This window comes from Miscanthus floridulus, chromosome 2, assembly GCF_019320115.1.
Source record: "Miscanthus floridulus cultivar M001 chromosome 2, ASM1932011v1, whole genome shotgun sequence".
Lineage (NCBI taxonomy): Eukaryota > Viridiplantae > Streptophyta > Magnoliopsida > Poales > Poaceae > Miscanthus > Miscanthus floridulus.
Genome location: NC_089581.1, coordinates 38946536 through 38968950, shown reverse-complemented (window position 1 = coordinate 38968950; position 22415 = coordinate 38946536). Strand labels below are relative to the sequence as shown.

At 46.7% G+C, this 22415-nt stretch overlaps 2 protein-coding genes across 2 annotated transcripts; one reads left to right on the top strand and one right to left on the bottom strand.

The window, feature by feature from the left end:
* Positions 1 to 362: 362 nt before the first annotated feature.
* LOC136538538 (protein VAPYRIN-like) lies at positions 363 to 2459 on the top strand. Its single transcript, XM_066530494.1, has one exon. The coding sequence runs from the start codon at positions 484 to 486 to the stop codon at positions 2158 to 2160; it is 1677 nt and encodes a 558-aa protein (XP_066386591.1). The 5' UTR covers positions 363 to 483; the 3' UTR covers positions 2161 to 2459.
* Positions 2460 to 16361: 13902 nt separating this feature from the next.
* Positions 16362 to 21919, bottom strand: LOC136538537 (pentatricopeptide repeat-containing protein At3g16610-like). Its single transcript, XM_066530493.1, has 2 exons — positions 18911 to 21919; positions 16362 to 16567 (listed from the first exon to the last, which is right to left on the bottom strand). Exon 1 carries the CDS (start codon positions 21566 to 21568, stop codon positions 19229 to 19231), a length of 2340 nt encoding a protein of 779 aa, XP_066386590.1. The 5' UTR covers positions 21569 to 21919; the 3' UTR covers positions 16362 to 16567; positions 18911 to 19228.
* Positions 21920 to 22415: the final 496 nt, after the last annotated feature.

Here is a 22415-nt window from a genome sequence, read left to right as displayed (position 1 = left end):
GACTGTACCCGCAACGAAAGCGAGAACACGATCATCCATCCAATCACCTCTTCTTCGTTCGTATCACTAATTCATTTGTTTATCGCCTACAATGACGAGCGACGGCGACAGGCAATGCCGCCGGGAAGTTGCCGCCGCTAGGCGCCACCGCGGTCGATCTCGGTTGCCCTCCGGAATAAACCCCGCCAGCAGACGCCAAACCCGCCATTAAAATACGCCAGAGCTGCCACCACATAGAACAAGTCCTCCTTGTTCTTCACACCCACTGACCCACCATGTGGCACGCCTCCAAGCCGCGCCGGCCAAGCCGTACGTGCCGCGGATACATAAGACCCCGTGTCTCCTCCCACTCCTCTTGATGGCTGCTTCTTCCACCACTGGATCTACCAAGAACTCATAGGGGTGCAGCGATAAGTGTTGTTATTAGGACGGCAAGCTTTGTCGAGAGAAGAGAAGAGAAGAAGACGACGAAAGCAGGACGGCATGGATCGGTTGGTGATACCTGAGCCGTCGAACGAGGTGATGGTACGGGTGGAGCCCGGGAGGCAGGCGAGAGGGGAGCTGACGCTGAGGAACGCGATGCACACCATGCCGGTGGCGTTCAGGCTGCAGCCAGCGGTGCGTGGGCGCTTCGCGGTTCGCCCGCACACGGGGATCCTGGCGCCGCTCGCGGCGGTCACCGTGGAGGTGCTGTACCTGGCCTCGGTGGCTCCGGAGGGGCCCAGCGAGTCAGGAGGAGGAGGAGGAGGGAGCCGTGGCGAGGACGCGTTCCTGCTGCACAGCGTGGTCGCGCCGGGCGCCGCGGTGAAGGAGCCCGTGACGGCGCTGGACTCGGTCAACCCGGAGTGGTTCTCGGCGAGGAGGAAGCAGGTGTTCGTGGACAGCGGCATCAGGGCGAGCTTCGTGGGCGCGTCCGTGGCCGCGCGGCTTGTCGAGGCCGGCGCGGTCGAGGCGCTCAGGAAGGTGCTTGACCGCAGCGAGCCCGAGTGGCGTGCTGCGGACGCCACGGACGAGTCTGACCGCACGCTGCTCGACCTCGCCGTCAGCCTGGGCCGTGCCGACATCGTCCAGGTGCTGCTCGAGTACGGCGCCGACGCTGACAAACCGAGCCGCGGCCGGACGCCCCTCGAGACCGCCGCCGCCTCTGGCGAGTGCCTCATCGCCGAGCTCCTCCTCGCCAACGGCGCGACGCCCGCCGGCTCCGACGCCATCCACGTGGCCGCCGCCGCTGGCCACAACGACGTCCTGAAGCTGCTTCTTGGCAAGCCCGCCTCTGCCTCTCCGGCCTCATCCTCGTCCGCGTCCTTTTCGTCTTCTTTTACATCTATCGACGCGGCGGGGAGGGACGGCAAGACTCCTCTACGGTTAGCGGCGGAGGCGGGGCGGCGAGACGCAGTGAAGGCGCTTCTCGCGGCGGGCGCGAGGGCCGACGCGAGGTGCGGCACGGACGGTGCCACCGCGCTCCACGCCGCGGCGAGGCGCGGCGACGAGGCGGTCGCGCGTCTCCTCCTGTCGCACGGCGTGGCCGGCACGGCCACGGTGCGCGACGTGGCCGGGAAGACCGCATTCGAGATCGCCGCCGAGGAGGGCCACGGCGGCCGGATCCTGGACTTCTTGGGCCTCGGTGAGGCGATCCTGGCTGCCGCGCGCAAGGGCGAAGTGAGATCGGTCAGGCGCGCGGCCGACGGCGGCGCGTCCGTCGAGGGGCGGGACGCGCACGGGTGGACGCCGCTCATGCGCGCTGCCTTCAAAGGGCGGGCCGACACGGTGCGCGACCTCATCGACCGCGGCGCGGACATCGACGCGGTCGACGCCGAGGGTTACACGGCGCTGCACTGCGCGGCCGAGGCGGGTCGCGCCGACGTGGTCGACCTCCTCTTGAAGAACGGCGCGAACGCCAGGGCCACGACCGTGAAGGGAAGAACCGCCGCCGATGCCGCAGCCGCCGCGGGCAAGTCCAAGGTGGTTCGGCTTCTTGACAAGGCCAGCGTCATGGGGAGGAAGCAGGATGTTAGCGAGAAGGTGGCGCCGGCGGTGGCGAAGGGCGGTAGCATGGACAGGAAACGGAGAGCGCGGAAGGGGAGCAGTGGCGCCATACGGTTTGGTGGTGGGAAGGAGGGGTTCGAAGCCGCCGCGGTTACCGTTGGCTGGTCACACTAGCCGCTGTGCAAGAAGCAGCTGGGCCAGCCACCAAGAAGGATTTGTTCCAAATTGTGATTAGTTTTGGATGAGGCGATAATTCAAATTTGTTTTGAAGGAACAGGCAAGTAATATATGCGTTATACTTGTAAAAAGAGATTCCTCAAGAGTAGGTGTATAACTTTTTTTTCCTTCCTTTTTTTCACTTTGTTGTGTCACACTATATACAATGATGGCATGGGTTGTAGTTGATGACTTGAGGATAATAGGCAAGCATGTCCTGCTGTAAAATGTACAATGATTTGATTTTAATAAACGAGTTTGCCAGCTAGTAAGATCATACGTACAGGATGTACCGATTAATTGAGAGTACTTGAATTTCTGCGGTTGTGCTTCCACCAAACCTTAAGACAAATGGCACCTAACCAATAATAAGAGGAATTTCACTATGTGACTGTGTTAGTTATACCTCTGAATCGTGGGAAGCCACACAACAGCTTCATGAATCGGCTTAGGGGTGTGTGGGACTCCTCCACTCTCGTTTTTGTAGCTCTGTATCGCTAAACACCTTTAGCTAAGAAAAAGGTAAAGCTGAGGGCCAACTCCACGTTTTTTTTTTTGACACAACCAAGTGGTAAAGCTTTATTGATCAAGGATTGTTACATCATTTGATAGAAACTCAACAATAAAGCTAGGGGGATCATCGTCCCAAATACAATAATTTTTAGAAATCATAGCACGCTTCGCCAATTCATGAGCCACTTGGTTCGTTTCACTTTTTACAATGCTCGATGGAGATCTCCAGAAATCATAATAAGATTTATTGCATTTATCATAGAGCACCTTAAGAGGTACTATAGTTTTTTTAGTTTTATACTTTCATATAAAATTGATGGATAATTACCCACCTTGCCATGGGCGGACCCATGGGTCGGCGACCCTGGGCGCCTGCCCGTGCTCCTTAGGCTATCCGCACCGAGCACCGCTAAACAGCCCTGCAGGATGCGGTGGCGTACCGCGCGCTCGCACCGCGCGCCTACAAACGGCTCTGTAGCACGCGCGCCTGCCCACCGCTACTTCCAGTGTACCGGCCGCACAGCATGCTAAACACGGTAGCGGAGAGAGAGAGTTGGTGAGAGAGATAAAGGGGGAGGGAGGGGAATAGAGTATGGAATAGTGGGTATAGAGTATGGAATAGAAATAACATGGGTGCAGAAGAAATTGATATAGAATAGAATATTTTTTTTAAAGTATGAAAATAGAGTTCGACGGATAGCCTTAGGAGCGGTACTGGACAATAAAGGTGGCAGACACCGCACATTCTAGCAGTTTTTTTAGGTCTGTACTGAGAAGAGCGTGTAACAGACGCCGTTGACCAGATTGGATGCCCATAGTAGTTCGAAAATGCAGCAGCAGTGGAGTAGCAAAAAAACATAATGAATGGAGGCTTATTAATTAATTAATTGAAAGCAGTGGAGTATGTCTGCAATAAAACTGTGCAATGGCTATACAGTACGGGTCAAATGCACAAGCGTAAGGGCCTATGACTGCATGAGGTAAGATATTTGGTGCTAGTCTCTTCGGCCAGCTGTAGTTCTAAAACTTCGATAATGGCTGCAAGACCAATGGTTATCAGCCAGTTCGTATCGTTGCTGGTTCGTGAAGAAGTACTGCTGACTGATTTGTGTGAAAGAAAAATACTATTCTGGCTGAAAATTTACGATCGTTTACGACAAGCCACAGCCAAACGAACATGCTCTACATATACTACTAGTCCGTTAGTCGGCGCATACGTGGGCAAGCAAGATGACCAAATATAGGTTGCAAAACAATTACATTCTTTGATCATGTAATAAGCGGCTAACAAAAAGGTGCACCCTTTCGATCTTTATCATGGCAGGTTAATACATTTGGTAGGTCACAATAACGATGAGTCAGGCAACCAACATGGTGTGTATTGCTTTTCATACCTGAATTATGTCTAGCTCAGATGTTTGTCCTTCTGTCTGTGTTCACCAAAGCATGGCATAGATAAGCTAGGATTATGCATATGAACGAAATAAAAATTGATCACATGGATATAGTAGTATGTACCTAGTCCCAAAAGGCATGGGAGGAGCAAGCATCATAGTAGGAATCTAAAATCCCCAAAAATCCGATGGACGATGTGGTGCTTGGTGGTACTCTTTTGGGGTGCCAAGTTATAACCTCCACTGGTACCCTGCTACTCACAACTCTGTTAACCCTATCCTGGAAGCAACACACGATCACAACGCCTCTGTACAGAACAGACGAATATTTTGGTAGCCAAAAATTGTGTGTGAAAATTTTACTTTGTTACCTATTGAATTGAGCAGCAGCTAAGAAATCTATAGACTGAAGCTCAATTAAAGAAAAAAGATGTGATCATAACAAAAAAAAAGCTAAATATAATATAAAAGTCCAGCGTGCCAGCACAACCACTTTCTCAATAAAGCTGAGGGTCACTGAACCATAGTGCAGGAGGCAGGAAAAAAGGTCATGCTTCATACAACCAATGGTGTAGCACAAATTCGTCTGAAAACAACAATCGTTAAAAAAACCACTGTCCATTCGAACACATGAAGTTGTCAAATGTGCATGGAAAGGGATACAATGAACATAGAATTTATGGATGCGCTAAAATACAGGGGCAATGATGCTACAAATAGCGGACTGTATTTATCAACGTAAACAAACACGATGCATCGACATGGCAGAAAAGGATCAGTAAACTAATATGTAAGCACAATAAGACAATAATCCTAAAAACCGATCTGAACAAATTATCTATCTTCCAATAGTTGCTATGAGGAAATTCCATATTTACCTAAGAAGTTATCTGGTTGCAGCAGTTTAACCTCATAGTTCAAAAATAATAGCATACTCAATCCTTGTCCTTAGGATTCAATTACAGTCTGCAATGAAACCAAAAATCAAATCTGTAACAAGCATATAAGCTATGCACCTAGCTGCAAAGAAGAGAAGAATGATTAAGGAAAGAGCAGGAATCAGAACAACTAAAGAAAGAGCAAGAATTAGAATACCTTAATATTAAATCGTAGCAATTTTTGCAGATAGCAGTGAAGCGCGGGAAACAAAATTGGATTGTTGTCAGGGAGAAGTAGGTCATCATTGCATATGCCAAAGTGCTTCAGTTCATTAAGAATGTAAAATAGGACCATGCATATGTAATGGTTCGTATCACTCCATAGGCCAAATGCCTCCGTTAAAAAAAGTGGAATAGAAACATCATAAAATAGCGGCGGCCACCCCCCTACCCCCGCGGCACGGCGGCACCGCGTCTTCAGAGATGAGAGAGAATAAGCGGAGAATAGAGTTGGAGGGGAGAGAAGCAGCGGTGTGGATAGAGGACATAGGAGCACAGGATATTTTTAGATGGCAGAGTGGAAAACGTCGGGGTGAAAAACAACCATGAAACTGGAAACAAGCGGCCAAAACTTTTCACAGTAACGTGGCCAGCCTGAGCGCACGCCAACTGCAGCCGAAATGCAGGAAGCAATATATTGTCACTTGAGATCAGGAAAAATATCAAAAAACAGTGATAATCATGACCGCATCTTCTCATATGGTATAGTTGAGAAGAAGATATTTGTTTCCAGCAACATTGTCATTGACATGTGGTGGAAAAAGGTAAAATAGCTATGGCATGTAAATATTGTCAAGTTTGGCATATGGGAATGCCTCACTAGCAACTCTGCAAAGATCATAAAAGAGCTGTAATCATGACTGCATACTCTTATTTAACTCTGCAAAGCGGCTGGGATTCACTCGAGGACAACCCGTTCATATTGGCAAAAATCACCTCCTATATTTCAGAGAAAGGTATCTATCTCCAGCATCATTGGCATTAACATATGGTCAACCAAAAAATACAAAATAGCAAAGGCACGAAAATATGGTCAAGTTTATCAGAAGCACCTCACAGGTACCATCATATGCTCAAACTGCAATCAGTACATCATCAGCAATGGCATATGCTGAGACTAAAATAAATAAAGCAGCACCATAGGCACACTAAAGGTATCTATCTCCAGCATCATTGCATTGACATATGGTCAACCAAAAAATGCAAAATAGCAAAGGCATGAAAATATGGTCAGGTTTATCAGAAGCACGTCACAGATACCATCATATGCTCAAACTGCAATCGGTACATCATCAGCAACGGCATATGCTGAGACTAAAATAAATAAAGCAGCACCATAGGCACACCTATATATACTGATGAAAAGATTACAGCATCAACACAGCGGCAGAAACCTTATGCGTAAGCAAAAGAAATCCATATATACAGGAAATGAAATCAAGGGATGAGACATAAGGTAGGAAAGAAGATAAAGAGGATTTTTTTGGCATCCGATTCACTGCATAGATTGAATGGGGAGCGGACAAATCCAACCATGCTGCCGATGGATCCGGCCATCCATCACCGGAGCCGGCAAGGGAAGGGGAGGGAAGGGAAGCAAGAGAGAGAGAGAGAGCACCTTTACCTGTATAGCGGCCGGGCAGCAGTCGGTCCATGGCCACCTCTCCCACGGCCCGCGCCCATAGTGTGCAACGGCGACGGCGGCCAGCGGGCCTGCTCGCAGCGGCGCGCTCGCACCCACCCCTAGCTAGGGGCATAGCCGTCGAGCATAGGCAGCTAGGGTTTGGTCGAGCACACGTGGAGCGGTGGGAAGGGGGAGCACGGGTGAAGCAGCGTCGGTGGCTACCAGCATGGCCCGGTCGTGCCGCTCCGTGGCTAAGGACGTCCACCGCCGTCGGGGTGCCAACATCGGGGCCCACGCGCGGCGTGGCGCAGCAGGCCAGGGGCGCCGTCGCCCCGCCAGCGCGGCACGTGGCGCACTGCCATCCGACGGCGCTAGGCCCAGCCGGCACACCGCCCCGTCGGGCGAGAGGGAGAGGGAGAGGGAGAGAGAGGAAGGGAAGGTGGGCGCGAATGCGGCGGAGGTCAGGAAGGAGAAGAATCGAGAAGAAGAATTATGTAGAAGTAGAAGTCGAAGCTGGGTATATATTTGGTCTTGTGGATTCGGATGAGAAGCCAGAGAAGCTAAAGGAAAGAAAAGAGGAAGCCGGAGAAAGTCACGAGAAGCTGTAGAAGCTGTTTTCGAAGAGAATCCGCTTCAAGCAATAAGGGCCACGGGATGGAGGATCGGACGGCTAGGGTTATTCGGGCCGACGTGGATGCTGTTCCTGGCGGCCAAAGTAAACTGCTTTGATAAGAGTAGATGCTCTAGCACCTACGTGACTGTTATATTTGCGTGCTATTTCTCTATATGCAAGGAGAAAATTGTTGAGATAGTCTCAACCTAGAAATTATGAGTATATTTGTCAAGTCGTATAGACATTGCACAAAGAAATTATACTCTCAATAAATGGTTTCATCTTTAAAATAGTTTTTTATCAAACATCTCGTCTTTAAATTAGCTTCCACGTAGGTTTGCAACCCCGTCCGAAACCCTACCCTCTTTAAGGTCTGCCTAGGCTCCGTTCAATCTCTGTGTCCGCCACTGCACCTTGCCACTCATTAATCACCGGTTCACTCGGACTCTCTTCCATCATGCGCGTTCGCGGCTCTGCCCTCTCTCGTGAGTGCTCCAGCAAAGCGAATTGGCTGGCTGGGCTGCTCGGCTTTGGGCCTTGAGTGGCGTATGGTCAATATTCTTATCTTTTTTTAATTATTCAATTCTTTATTTCTAACAAGAAAATAAAAGGAAAACCCCTTAAATGAACAATAGTAAACACCAACGCATGTGCTAAGTACTACTTGAATAAATAAACGGAAATCAAGGGCATAATAGACCATTTGCATGAAAACAACATATTCCATAATGGAGCTGCTCCATGGTGGAGTTGGTGGAGCAGAGCTGCAAAAACAGGAGCGAAGCAGTCCCAAACACCCCCCTTAATGAGCACAAAATGGGATTTGAAAAAACTCCAGCAATGAGGATTATTTCTTCTTTCATTTCCATTTTGAGGTTGTGTAGCAAATCGACACCAGCAGGAAAAGTAGTAGCTGGATTCAGTCACTTATGCTTGAAGTTAAATGTATAAGCATGAGCTTTGTTACTGTATTTGGTCGGAGGTGGCCGGTTCCTACCGCTGGGATTATTTTCAACCGTTGATTTAACAAATGCCGGTTTCATTGTTAGTAAGGGTACTTTAGTATTTTGAGACCACCTAATTTTACTGAGAACCAAAACGAAATCGGTGCCTTGAACGCAAGCGGGCAACGGCCAGTCAGTCGCTGCTGCGGATCCTCGTCGAGCTAGGATTCAGCAATCTATATGGCTTTGCGTCATGTGGCTTTGCTGGTAGGTTCCATCCCCGTCATCAGCTCTTCAGATCGACGATGCCGCGACTAGGGGTTCGGGAGCTCTTCAGATCGACGACGCCAGCACGTTGGCAGCAAGCGCTCGACGCCAAGGGAGTCGCCGCCGTGGATCCTCGCCGGTCAGGGCGTCGGCATGTCAGGGGTTGATGGCCAGGTGCCCTCCACCTAACGCCTCCCAGGGGTTCTTCGATCTGCTGGCCTTTGAAAAGGGCTTTTGGGCCCAAATGCTACATGCAAAGACCAAAATATCCTCTTTTAACAGAGTTCCTAGCTCACAAATTTAGTTCCAGATAACAGGTTCCTTGTTCCTTCTAATGGGTTCCTCCCACTTTTAAAGCAGTAGATCTGGACCCATCAACGGTTCTAAAAAAATCCAAGCACAGGAAAAATCCACCAAGTAGAATAGACTCTTAACACTTCACAGGGACATATGCACGGTTCCTACAAGTCTGAATTTACATGAACACAGTCAAATTTTAATCGACGTGCTCATTTTTGGTAGAGTATTTGATCGGCTGCCAGTGAGAATTCTGTGATGGCATGTACGACCATTCTGAACTCTAAACATTAAACATGTTCAGGTAGTGGTTTATATTGCTCGGATCTAACCACTATTGTGTTCTTTCAATTCGCACAAGGCAACACAAGAAATAATCTTTAAATACTACAACTTCATCGGTGTTAGGCATTGGGAAGGGCTCACCACTGGCTGGCCGCCATCCGGCGGTCACGCGGTCAGGAAGCACACCCGCCACCACCAATCTCTCGAGCTCCATTTCTCCCGTGCGCGACGACGCCCACTCTTCGTCACGTCTGGCTCCAGCACTTGTTCTCTTTGGGCTCGCTTTCTTCGGGTTTGTATCTCTCCTCTTTGGCGCCATCTTTTGGATCTGGATGGGAGTTGGCGTCGGCAGCGTGAGTGGGTGCGAATCTGGAAGTGTGAGGACTGTGGAGGAAGACGAAATGGCAAAGTGGCGAAGGTGGAAACTTGGGATGCGGCGGCGCAGTTATAAAGCCCTTTCCCTACCTCTTCGCATTCGAGGGTTTTTGGGAAACCGTTCCCGCGATTTGCGTCTCTCCGAATCCTCCGCAATAGCAAGGTGGGTCGTAACGTGGGCTTTTGCGCAACCGCAGCCACGTCACCCATTTATCACCACCGTCAGTTGCTACTTGCCGAATAATCACCGACTTCTCCGCCATTTATTGAGGTTCAGTAACCGACATTGTACAGCCATTACTCCTGTTTTTTCTCCATGGTTTGATTTCTTCGATATCTCCGCTTGTAGCTCGGGGACTGGCTGCCTGCTTAGCTGGTCTTTAATTGTTTTTATGTTTCTGACCCTAGCACCACATGACTATGTCACCTACTGTCAAGCTCGGGGACTAAGTGGGCACACTTCACCTCACGGTGAATGTGCTTTGTCTCTTTTTGGGTCACGCCCGGGGACTAGCTGCCTGCTCAGCTGGTCTTCTACTATTGTTCTTCTTTCTGACCCTGGCACCACATGACTACATCATCTATTGTCAGGCTCAGGGACTAAGTGGGCACACTTCACCTCGCGGTGAATGTGTGGGATTTTTTCTCAAAGACTACATGCCTCTTGCAGAAGATTGACTCCTTCTCCCGTGGTCAGACTCTAAGTGGGCACACTTGGTCCACTGTGAGGAAATTTTCTATTCTGAACTTGAGCTCCTTACACCCTTATGGCGAGCCATGCTTGGATCTTACTGCTCGACTATGGTTCTCGCTGCTCGCAACTGCTTGCTACTGCTCGACAACTCGTCATGGTGGTCGGACCGTGAGTTTGACAGCTCGGCTTTGCTCGTACCTACTCGGACAAGCACAAGACGGTGTTGTTCAATGCGTATAAGGCGCTTGGGGACTAGCTGTGGGGGGTACGACCCCGGATACCCACGACGGACCACATGGGCTACGCCCTCAGGGGCGGCCCAGCCCACAAGACGGAGCCTTGCGAGGCACGATCCTGGTCGGCGCCTTTCGCAAGACATCTAGAAGATATCCTGAAGATACTATGAGATCTGTTAGGATATGTATGATCCCAAGATTCTTGTAATCAGTTATTACTTTTCGGTTATCTCTCAGATCTAACCGACTTGTAACCCTGCTCCTCGGACTATATAAGACGGGCAGGGACCCCCTCCAAACACTTGCAATATCATACGATAGCTAATACAAACCAACAGACCACAAGAGTAGGGTATTACGTCATACTGACGGTCTGAACATGTCTAACTCGTGTGCCTCTGTTGCCTTCTTGTTCTTGATCTCACGCTCCCTTGCCGATTAATCTACCTTCATGGGATACTCCTCGGAGGACTGCCAACGATATTCTGTCGACACTTGGCCTTCAAGAAACAGCTACTCACTTCCTACTTAGGGGACGTTTGGTTTCCTAGAATTGAATCAGTTTCAATAAATCAGATTCTAGGAATTGATGTCCAGAATTGAATTAGTTGGAAACTAATTCATTTCCATTATTCTTGTTTGGATGCAAACATAATTGAATTCCTAGAATTAAAATCAAAATGTTGTTTGGCTAGCTAGGATGAAGAATTGAACCTAGTTAATGCAATTGGGGTACATCTCCATAAACAACAGAATATATGCATGTAATCATCGATTCACCACAATATATGAGACACATAAACAACCAATATAAGCTAAAACACCTCATAATCAAAATTTAAACCAGTACATCAGTGAAGTGATAGGTAGAATCACATACACGATACAAGAGCCAAAACAACATGTGTTGATTACACATCAAAATTAAAACCATTTGATAAGAGACACATACGACTAGATAGAAGCATTACACAATAATATGCTTAGAAGCAGTACTCTAATCACTTTTTAAGTTGCTTGAGTAGCCACCTCTTTCTCCTTTGTACTGATAGGGCTCTCATGGACTCAAACTTGCGAGCATCAGAGTGCTGCAATTACTTCAGCTCAACGGGAAGCTTTGGCGCATCGTCCTTTAGCTGTGTGTCAGACTGAGTTATAATTGGGCCACGCTTAATTATATTCAGCTATTGGGTCTTATACTATCGATCAAAACCAAATAGTTGAGGGGCTACTGTCGAGGGTATACTATATATTAGGGACCCCATTGATGTTTTTAGGGTCCAATTACATAGCTTATGGGCTTATAGGATAAGGTTTAAGCTCCATTTGTAGGCCCTAGAGACTCTATCGTAAAATACCAGCCCCACCGGGAGATAATGAAAACCTCCCCTCTCATCTTCCTTATAAAAGGGAACAAGGGGAAGGTGAAGAGGTTGTCCCTCTTTCTCTCCAATCACACCCTTCATGTTTAGCTAGCGGCCAACAAAAAAAATATGGAGAAAACACATGAAACTTCATGCTTTACTTGAAAATTATTATGTTCATATGTCATACTGCAATACAAAACCCAAAATAGTGAAAGCCCAAAGCTACCAACCCTTGAGAACACAATCAACTTCCTTGAGTTGACATACTTAGGCCTTTGTGCACTCTGAGGATACACTAGGCCAGCAGATCTAGATTCTCAACAATGTTTTCCTCAAAAAATATGGAAATTGCAGCCATGTATCATTGTCTTCCTTTGAACCAGCAGAATTAGATGGTGAATAATTAGCATCATGGTCTTGCTCCATGTCCCTTTCTCGAAAAAAAAGAAATTGAAAAGTCATCACCTTCATCTTTATCATCAAAAGGTGACCACAACATGACACAATAAAACTGTATGAGTTTATGAATTAAACAAACAACCATGTGAACATGTTTGGAAAATGAGTGGAGTCATACCACAGTCACTAAAGGTATCAATTGGGATAGGATTTGCAAAACACATGCAATTACTAACATGATTAGTAATGTTTTGGACTCCCTTTGTATTGGTCCATACACAGTCAGAAGAACTACGCCGACCAATGAGCCAAAAATGACAAAAATACCCAAACACAAGCCTAAAATAAAATTAATGTTAGTTTAAATTAATATTAATACAATGATGTGTAAAAGATATAGTGCTTACCCTTGTACCCATATACCCTGCTAAATCTAGCTTGGCAACTAGATATGCTGCGTAGAAAGTGAAAGGATCAAGATGCCCAAGAGGGGATTGATTTGGGCTAATTCTAAATTTCTTTGCAATAATTAAACCCTACGGTTAGCCCAACTTCACCCCTTGTGCATAAAAAGTATTTCTAATGTTCTACCGCACAAAAAATCTTGCAACATAAGTTCCAATCCTACTTTAGCATGGCAATTCTATGAATGTAAAGACAAGAATTGAATTGCTCAAAGTAAAGAGAGAAGGAGGAAGGCGGCGATGTTTTGTCGAGGTATCGGAGAGTCGTCACTCTCCACTAGTCCTCGTTGGAGCACCCGCGCAAGGGTGTAGCTCCCCCTTGATCTGCGTAAGGATCAAGTGCTCTCTACGGATTGATTCTTTGACACTCCGTCGCGGTGAATCACCCACAACCGCTCACAACTTGAGTTAGGTCATCCATAAGCTCCGTCGAATGATCACCAAGCTCCTAATCACCACCAAGCCATCTAGGTGATGGCGATCACCAAGAGTAACAAGCACGAACTCTCACTTAACCACGACAAGCCTAATGAGAAGGTTGGATGCACACTTTACTACTCTTGCTTTTACTAATGAGGTCTCACTCTTAGATTCTCAAATCTCAATCACCTCACTAGGACCTTGCTCTTCTTGACACTCTCAAGGATGTTTCTCAGCTATTGGAATGAACAAAAGTACCCCCTCACACGAATGGAGGAAGTATTTATACACCCGTGTTCAAAATGAATCGTTATGTGCCTCTACGGGGTGACCGGACACTCTGGTCATGTTGAATCATTATGTGCTTCCAGTGTTTAAGTTGTGACCGGACGCGTCCAGTCATGATTTTCCCTCTCTGGAACCTTACTGGAGTCGGCCGGACGCTGGTACCTAGCGTCCAGTCACTCACCTCTCAGCGTCCGGTCACGCCAGATGATTTCACCTTGATCAAATGAACTGACCGGACTCTGCGCCAGCATTCGATCACACCGGAACCAGCGTTTGGTCAGCATTTGACCCTCCATTCACTTCTAACTCTCAATCATACGTGAATGAAGTTTGCTCCAATTGATCTAAGGGCTTTTTCGGAGCTACCTAGTGCTAGATTTGACAAGTGTGCACCACACCTAACTCACTAGACTCACCTAGGTCAAGCTAGCCGTTCATACCCCCCCCCTTAATAGTACGACCAAAGGAAAAACAAAGTATTAAACTACTCTAAGTGTCTCTTCAACTCCAAACAACACTTAGAACTAGTCCATCCTTAACCTTGTCGTATATCCTTTGAAAACCGAAACGATTTCCATCGTAGGGGCATGACAACCATGATTGCCCAATCAATTGCCATTACCATGACCTAACTTAATTGCATCTGTAAAACACATGTTAGTCACAGTAATCACGTATTATCATTAATTACCGAAACCCAACTAGGGGCCTAGATGCTTTCAATCTCCCCCCTTTTTGTGATTGATGACAATACCACCTCGAGTACGTGAAAGAGATGAGATTTTTAGCATGCTTGGTTCATATAAGCTTTTGACAATAAGAACAAAAGAGTTAGGCAAGCTTATATGACCCAAGCCAACATGATGTACTCAAAAGATATGAAATAAGCATGAGTACAAGTAATAAAGCTCATTTGCATCAGAGTAAAACGCGGAAGCAAAGCAAATGAGCATAACACAAGTGATATGACATAAATAATTCAAAGTAGAGAGCACACATGTCAAATATCACGATCACGTAGATATCACTATCACATAAATATAGTTTGATGCATGAAAGTAAACACATGAATGCATAATAGTGTATCACACATAAAAACCAAATATAGTAGATAAGCTAAACTCCCCCTAGATAAGTCGCTCCCCCTAAGTCTAACATACTCGATCCCTCTCCCCCTTTGGCGTCAAACACCAAAACCTAAGGGTCGGTTGGTGGGGCTGCAGCGGACAAGTCGGGCGCTGAGGTACGAGGAACGAGCTGAAACTATGTGCCATCATCATCTGATCCTAAGCTCTGAGCAGTCTAACCCTCTGTAGCTGGAAGCGATACTAAAGTAGTCTAGGTCGGATCAGGGACTGGTGCGGCCTGAGAGTCTGCAGGTATGCTGTAGCAGGCGGCTCTAATAATGCAACAGAAGAAGGGTGCGTCTCTATAGTCCCGGTAATATATGCAACTATGGAAGGACCTAAGACATGTAGATATGGCGGAGTAGGCTACTCTGTCAACTCACTGAAGGTACCACCAAGGCTCCTAGAAACTGTGGTATCTGGTGCTAGCAGCGAGGAAGTCTGAGCCGGTGTGAAGCCCGTCTGAAAAGGTGTGAACTGCGGGGCTGGCACTGGCAAGGCAAACCACTAGGACACCTACTCTGTAGGAGAAGAAAACTGTGTTGGTGGTTGTCTCTAACTCTGAAGTCCACTGGGCTGTACAACTGGAGTCATAGAAGTGGTGGCAGGCTAGCTGATCTGGGGTGAAGGCTATGGCGGTGGAGCCCTAATAGCTGTCACAACATGCTGCATAAATCCAAGGAGCTGCTGCTGCATGAGGAGCTACTGCTGATGCATGGCCTGCTGCTGCTGTATAGCCTGCTGCTGTCGCTGAAACTCATTCTGCCTAGTCTAGAACTGTGCAAATATAGCAGCGGTCTCCTGGGCCTAGCGAGCCTGATCTTGCCTCATCCGCTTAAGGATTAAGTGCTCTCTATGGGTTGATTATTTGACACTTCGTCACGGTGAATCACCCACAACCACTCACAACTTGAGTTGGATCATCCACAAGCTCCGTCGGATGATCATCAAGCTCCCAATCACCACCAAGCTCTCTAGGTGATGGCGATCACCAAGAGTAACAAGCACGAACTCTCACTTGACCACGACATGCCTAATGAGAAGGGTGGATGCACACTTTGCTACTCTTGCTTTCACTAATGAGGTCTCACTCTTGGATTCTCAAATCTCAATCACCTCACTAGAACCTTGCTCTTCTTGGTACTCTCAAGGGTGTTTCTCAGCTGTTGGAATAAGCAAAAGTACCCCCTCACACGAATGGAGGAAGTATTATACACCCGTGTTCAAAACAAACCGTTACGTGCCTCTGCGGGGTGACCGGACGCTCCGGTCAGTTCTCCCCGACTTCTAGTGTTTAAGTTGTGACCGGACGTTGGACAGCGTTCGGTTATGATTTTCTCTCTGGAACCTTATGGAGTCGACCGGACGCTGGCACCCAACGTTCGATCACGCTAGACGATTTCACCTTGATCAAATAAACTGACCGGACTCTGCGCCAGCGTCCGGTCACACCGGAACCAGCGTCTGGTTAGCATTTGACCCTCCATTCACTTCCAACTCTCAATCATACGTGAATGAAGCTTACTCCAATTGATCTAAGGGCTTTTTAGGAGCTACCTAGTGCTAGATTTGACAAGTGTGTACCACACCTAACTCATTAGACTCACCTAGGTCAAGCTACCCGTCCATACCCCCTTAATAGTATGGCCAAAGGAAAAACAAAGTCCTAAACTACTCTAAGTGTCTCTTTAACTCCAAACGACACTTAGAACTAGTCCATCCTTAACCTTGTCGTACATCCTTTGAAAACCGAAATGATTTCCATCATAGGGGCATGACAACCATGATTGCCCAATCAATTGCCATTACCATGACCTAACTTAATTGCATCGGCAAAACACACGTTAGTTATAGTAATCACATATTGTCATTAATCACCGAAACCCAACTAGGGGCCTAGATGCTTTCAGAAAGTGAATCCAAAGACGTTGATCACTACACCTGTAATGCCAATGATATTTCCATCCTTGCCATGGAGTTGAGAAATAGAAAATAGAAGCCAACCAAGGAAGGTTAATGTATTTGTAATCAAGTCGAGCCAACCACCGCTACTACGCTCCTTTCGGTGCTGCAGAAGTTAATCATGGGAGTGCAGACCAAAAGAAGCGAGTAAAAACAACCTGAAATAAAAAAAAAATGACTGATTTAGCCACGATGCTTATCAAAATATACCATGTTTCAATATAAGAACACTACAACATAACTCAAAAAGATTAAATAAATGCACTGATGGTTGCAAGTGATATCAGTAACCTCCAAACATATGAAATGGCAATAAGAACTGAGAAAATAGTATAAGATGCTAAACTTGACCAGGGAAATCTGTTTGAGTAAGGTGGACCTTGTATAAATCAGGTCAGGTATCAAGTTCTTCTATTGATGCTGGAAACTTGACAGTAGAATAAACAGAATAAACCTAAAGATGCTAAGATTATTGTTTGCGTTTTCCTCAATCAAATTCAATCATCTGCAAAACTGCTTCAAACTGCTAAGGGACTTCCACCACCACCAACTAGAGCAAAACCCAATTGGCAGAACACCTGCCCAACTGCGCTAAAAAAATTGACGAGCTTGTGAATTTTGCAAGTCTGTGGTGCTTGGCAGAACATCTGCCCAACTGCGCTAAAAAAATTGACGAGCTTGTGAATTTTGCAAGTCTGTGGTGCTAGTGAGGCTACAGGGTCTTTAGGCAAATGATGAAGAGAATTGGCCCAATAGGGAGACTAAAACCATGAGTGATTTACCCTTCGAAAAATCCAAAAGAAAAAGAGTGGCTACGGTGGTTTTTGATGTTTCATCAAGCGAAAACGTGGCACCGTGATGACTTAGCCTCCTCTCTTGGTAGAGTTTTATTTTTCCATTATGGAGAATAATCGAACCGAGCCAAATAGCTGCATTTTTAAAACTAAGTAGGCAAAGAAAAATATCTAAATGAGCAAATCCTAGCTGATGCTTACATTTCAAAATAAACATATGAACTATAACCCAAGCCCAATTCAAAGTGCTAGATATTATGAGATATCAAATTAATGTGACATTAGTTATGTGACGAGTCAAAACGGCAATCAACGTAACAACGAACCATGGATATTACAAAATGTCAACTAGAATTTCTATCTTGATCACTTTCCAGATGTCAAAAAGTACGACAGTTGAAAAGCACCATGGTGACTATTTTTCGATCGTTGGAACATCCTTTCAAAGAGGTTGTCTTTCTAAGAAAAGTCAATCGTTAGAGGATTGGCCTGACACCTAGATAGCTCGATGGTTCAAGACTTGGGGAATTTATACCCAACTGAATATGAAATGTGGCAAGGCATAGACGATTGTTTTGTGTACACGCCATGTTGGATGTGAGAGTTCTCAAAGTTGTTGCTTGGCGTCGCAGATTACCACCCTTCTATGCCAAAGTGGCAAGCCTTAGATATGTGGCCAAAAAAAAATGAGGTGGACCTTAGAAGCACGGACCATACAGAATGAACATGAGAATCTGCAGTATGCAAGTCACATAAGACAGCAGTATCCAATAGGTAATAAAAAATGTTTCATGCAGCTTAGGCCTCAGCGGTTCTCTCGGACCTACTATTGTACGAGTGTAAGCAATTCAAATTGGTCACGTGATGTCTATATCTCTAGTACATTAGATAATGCAAGCATGGAACACCGATGGTCAAAGAAGAGCTATCCTAAGGAGAGCTACAAATAAATCTTTTAAGTTAGATATACCCACGAAGTTCAAAAAGACTTGGAGTGTCCTGCATCAATTGGTCTTATATAATTAATATTAATGCCTAAATAGAATTGCATGTCCACACAGTATAGCATAAATTCACAACAAGATAGTTCTGTATCAATATCTGCATCATATATGTTGTCATGTGATCTTACAAATTGGAAATAGCAGATTTAAAGAAAAAAAACATATAAACTTTTCTGTCTTCAAACTGTGAAGGGCAAATTCCACAAAAAATCAAGGATCAGCATTTATATACCACTATAAAAAGATCCCTATCCTTCTGCCATCAAAATGTTGTTCATGTTTACTTCTATTTGCTAATGACATTTTCTTTAGGTCAATTATCTCTGCCTGCTGTTTGCTAATCAAATGTTTTAATAAGGGACCCAAATTCACTGGGATTGGATTATTTCTAGGGGGAAAAAAGAGAGTGCTCACGCACTGCTAGTCAGACTTTTTTTGTCCATAACAATGGTCGAAACAAGAAACAAGAAACAAGAAACATGAAACACTTTATTGACATTCTATCTCGTGTTTTATGGCCTTTTTCTATGCTGCTCATGTTTTTGTTAAGAAAATGGAAAACAACCAACAGCCCATGTTCTCTGCCCTTCATATGTAATCCACATAATCCAGTCCCATTTATGAAAAGTAACAATGAAATGTATACCAAAGGAACAAATGAAGTAGAATAAAATAATGCCCTCATAAATCTAATTAGCGTTACCTGGGTCAATATACATTGTACTGTGATCCAAATCATGTGCTTTGTGGTTCATGCCCTGTTCACCATGTGCAACAAAAATTAACCTACCTTAAATCCTAGCTTACTTTGCAATTTTGTTCCTTGACTTCCTTGCAATTTTATCAGGTTACATCTTGTCTAATTTCTCAGATTCATGCCATGAGGCAATGAATACAACACGGAACTTCATGAGGAACAGTATAGACAGCCTAAGTCATATTAGGACTAAGGACACAAGTTCCATCACACAATGTACTCATATATCTCAACAGCTCATGAAATGGTCTTTAGTTTTGGCAGTCACCAGAAATCTCCACAACTGCATTGCCCATTCTTGAAGTGATGAAATCTGTTGGCATCTCTGACAATGATAGTCCTGTTCCTAACTAAGGTCATGTACTTGATGGCAGTATGGCAGTCTCCACATACACGGATATTCTTCGTAACAAAAATGGTCTTATCCTCATTAAGACTGAGGACACCAAAAGCTATTGCTAGCTTTTCGCTATGGTAAAGAAGTGCCTTTTCCTTTTCCTCTTCCTCCAGATCTTGCAAAACAAAACTGGTGTCAGCCTGGTAGCCCAGTTTCTTAATGTCTACCAGGATATTATCAAGTTCGTGATATATGTCAGGTGAACATGGATGAGATTGGTCTCCACCAACAAATGCATGTAAGGAGCCGTTTATCTCGATCCAACTGCAGCCAGGACTCTTCTTAAAGCCCTTGACCTTCTGTATTATTCGAACTTCTGCTGCCTCATCAAATCTTCCAGCAGCACTGAATATGTTGGACAGCAGAACAAAGTTGCCAGTCCCCTCAGGTCCTAGTTTCTGGATCATCCTTGACACTTGCTTTCCTAAATCAATGTTCTTATGAATCCGGCAAGCTCCAAGCAAGGCTCCCCATACACGAACATCAGCTTTCAGTGGCATGCTCTGGATAAACTGATAGGCCTCATCAAGGAAGCCACCTCTTGCCAAAAGATCAACCATGCATATATAGTGCTCCATCCTTGGAAGTATACCATACTTGTGTGTCATCGTATCAAACCAGTGCTTCCCTTCAGTCACAAGTCCAGAATGACTACACGCAGCTATTAGACAGATGAAGGTGACATCATCTGGTGCAAAACCTTGATTCTTCATACCTAGGAACAATGTAGTAGCTTCTTTCCCCAGTCCATGAATTCCATATCCTGCAATCATTGTATTCCATGATACAATATCCCGAGCTGGCATCTTGTCAAAAACCTGCCTGGACAGATCAATCCTTCCACATTTTGCATACATATCGATCAAAGAATTACATATAGAGGTTTCTAATGCAAGCCCACGGATTATGACAGAGCCATGACTGCACCTCCCATGCTGCAAAGCAGCCAGATGAGAACAAGCTGGGATCAGAGACACCATCGTCGCAATATCTGGCTGCACATTGCAGGCCTGCATCTTCTTAAAGACAAGAAATGCTTCCTCTGCCTTGCCATTCTGCACATACCCTGACAAAAGTGCACCATAAGAGATTGTGTCCTTGATGGCAATCTCATCAAAGAGCATCATTGCTTCGTTTATCAAGCCAGCCTTGGCATACATCGAGAGAAGCGAGTTGCCTGCAGTGAGATCAGCATGGATTCCAGATTTAGCAAGCAAAGCATGCAACTGTGTACCCATACGAAGATCAGCCAGGCTGGCACAGACCCTAAGGGTGCTTCCAACAGAGGCTGCGGAGAGAAAGCACAGTCCTTCTACCAGCATGTCCTTGAACAGATTGAAAGCTTCTGTCATTCTGTCACACAGCACAAAGCCTCCAATAAGCGCACTCCAAGTGACCTCATTCCTGATAGGCATGCCATGAAACACCCTGCAAGCATAAACCAAGTGCTTGCACTTGGCATACATATCTAGCAGCGCAGTTCCAATAAGCACTTGTTCCTCGTTTTGATTGAGATAGGCACGAAGGCAGTAGGCATGGACGCTTGTTCCTTGGAAGAGCGCCCCATGTTGGGCAAGAAGCGGAAGGAGGGAAACAAGCGTGGAGGCATTCGGCCTGAGGCCGCCACGGTCCTGCATGTCGGGGAGGTGGGCAATGGCATGATGGTACATGCCATGGTTTGCATAGCCCGCAAGCATGGCGTTCCATGCAACAACGTCCCTCGTGGGCATTTTGGCGAAGACGTTGGCTGCAGGGCCAAATCGGGCGCACCTGATGTACAGGTCGATGAGGGCGGTGGAGACAAACAGGTCGGTATGGAGGCCCGCGGCAGCGGCGTGGGCGTGGATGGTGCGGCCAGCACGGAGGTCAGCAAGCGCGGAGCATGCCTTGAGGACGAAGGGAAAGGTGTACTTGTTGGGGGGCACGCGGAAGTAGAGCATAGAGCGGTAAAGGTCGATGGCGGCGTGGAAGGGGCCGCGCCAGGAGTAGGCGCGGATGAGCGCGTTGTAAACGCGCGCGTCCGGCGCGGGGATTCTGTCAAACACCTGGCGGGCAAGGGCCAGCTGCCCGCGGGCGATGTGCTGCTCCAGCTCCAGCTGCCATTCTTTCTTGTCCTTGACCTCGTGAGAGATGGAGCCGGAGGGAGGCCGGTGAAGGCGGACGGCGGCGGTGGAGAAGGAACGGAGATGACCTCGTGGGAGGCCCATTGCGCGAGCGCAAGGGAGCGGCAGTGTCGGAAGGGTGTTGGCCTTGATGATGCGGCAACGAGACGGCGATGGGTGAGCGGGGTAGTGGTGGCGGATGCGTGAACTCTTCGCCGCGGACACTGCATTGCGCAAGACGGCTACATTTGGCAGTAGAACGTCGATCCCTCCTCCCCGCCCAGGCACACCGCCGACCACGCCTTCCCCTTCTCTGCCACAGTGCCACCAAGCTGCTCTCTGACACAACTGGAGCCGCGGCCACCTCCTTCGAATCCCCTCAAGCGGAAGATGGGCGCCGGGGCAGATGAGCGCGGCGACGGCGGAGGGCGGCCGGCGGCTGAGGCCTGAGGGCGGGCTCGGGGAGTCGGGTACTCAGGTGGTCTAGTGCAGGGCAAGGCAATGCTCCGTTCTGATTTGGGGTGGCCTGTTTGGAGCCAAAATTTATTAAAGGCAAGCCACGATTTTAGCTAGCATTTTGTTGACCTACTAAAACTTATCAACTTCTCACATTTAATTTATCAAATCTTTGGCAACTTTTTTTCTAACTTTTGGCTGTCAAATCTTTGGTATGACAAATTTTAGTCGTCAACCAGGTCCTAATTTTTTTTTAATTAAGTTGAGTCAATATGCTCATCCTAGTTTTTTTTAAAAAAAATTACATGGTACAACGCAAAAGCTAACAACACATGCACATTCACCCTATGAACATGTAACAAAAAATCAAATATGTGTTAGGTACCAAACTTGGTATATATATTTGCATCTAATCGTACGTACCATGTTCTTGAAATGGACTAAAAATTTAAAGCATAGGTACCAAACATGTTTACATAAGGTCACCCTTTTATAT

Excerpts from the sequence above, each read along its gene's own strand:
- LOC136538537 (XM_066530493.1), bottom strand. The coding sequence starts at position 21,568 with ATGGGCCTCCCACGAGGTCATCTCCGTTCCTTCTCCACCGCCGCCGTC.
- LOC136538538 (XM_066530494.1), top strand. The coding sequence starts at position 484 with ATGGATCGGTTGGTGATACCTGAGCCGTCGAACGAGGTGATGGTACGG.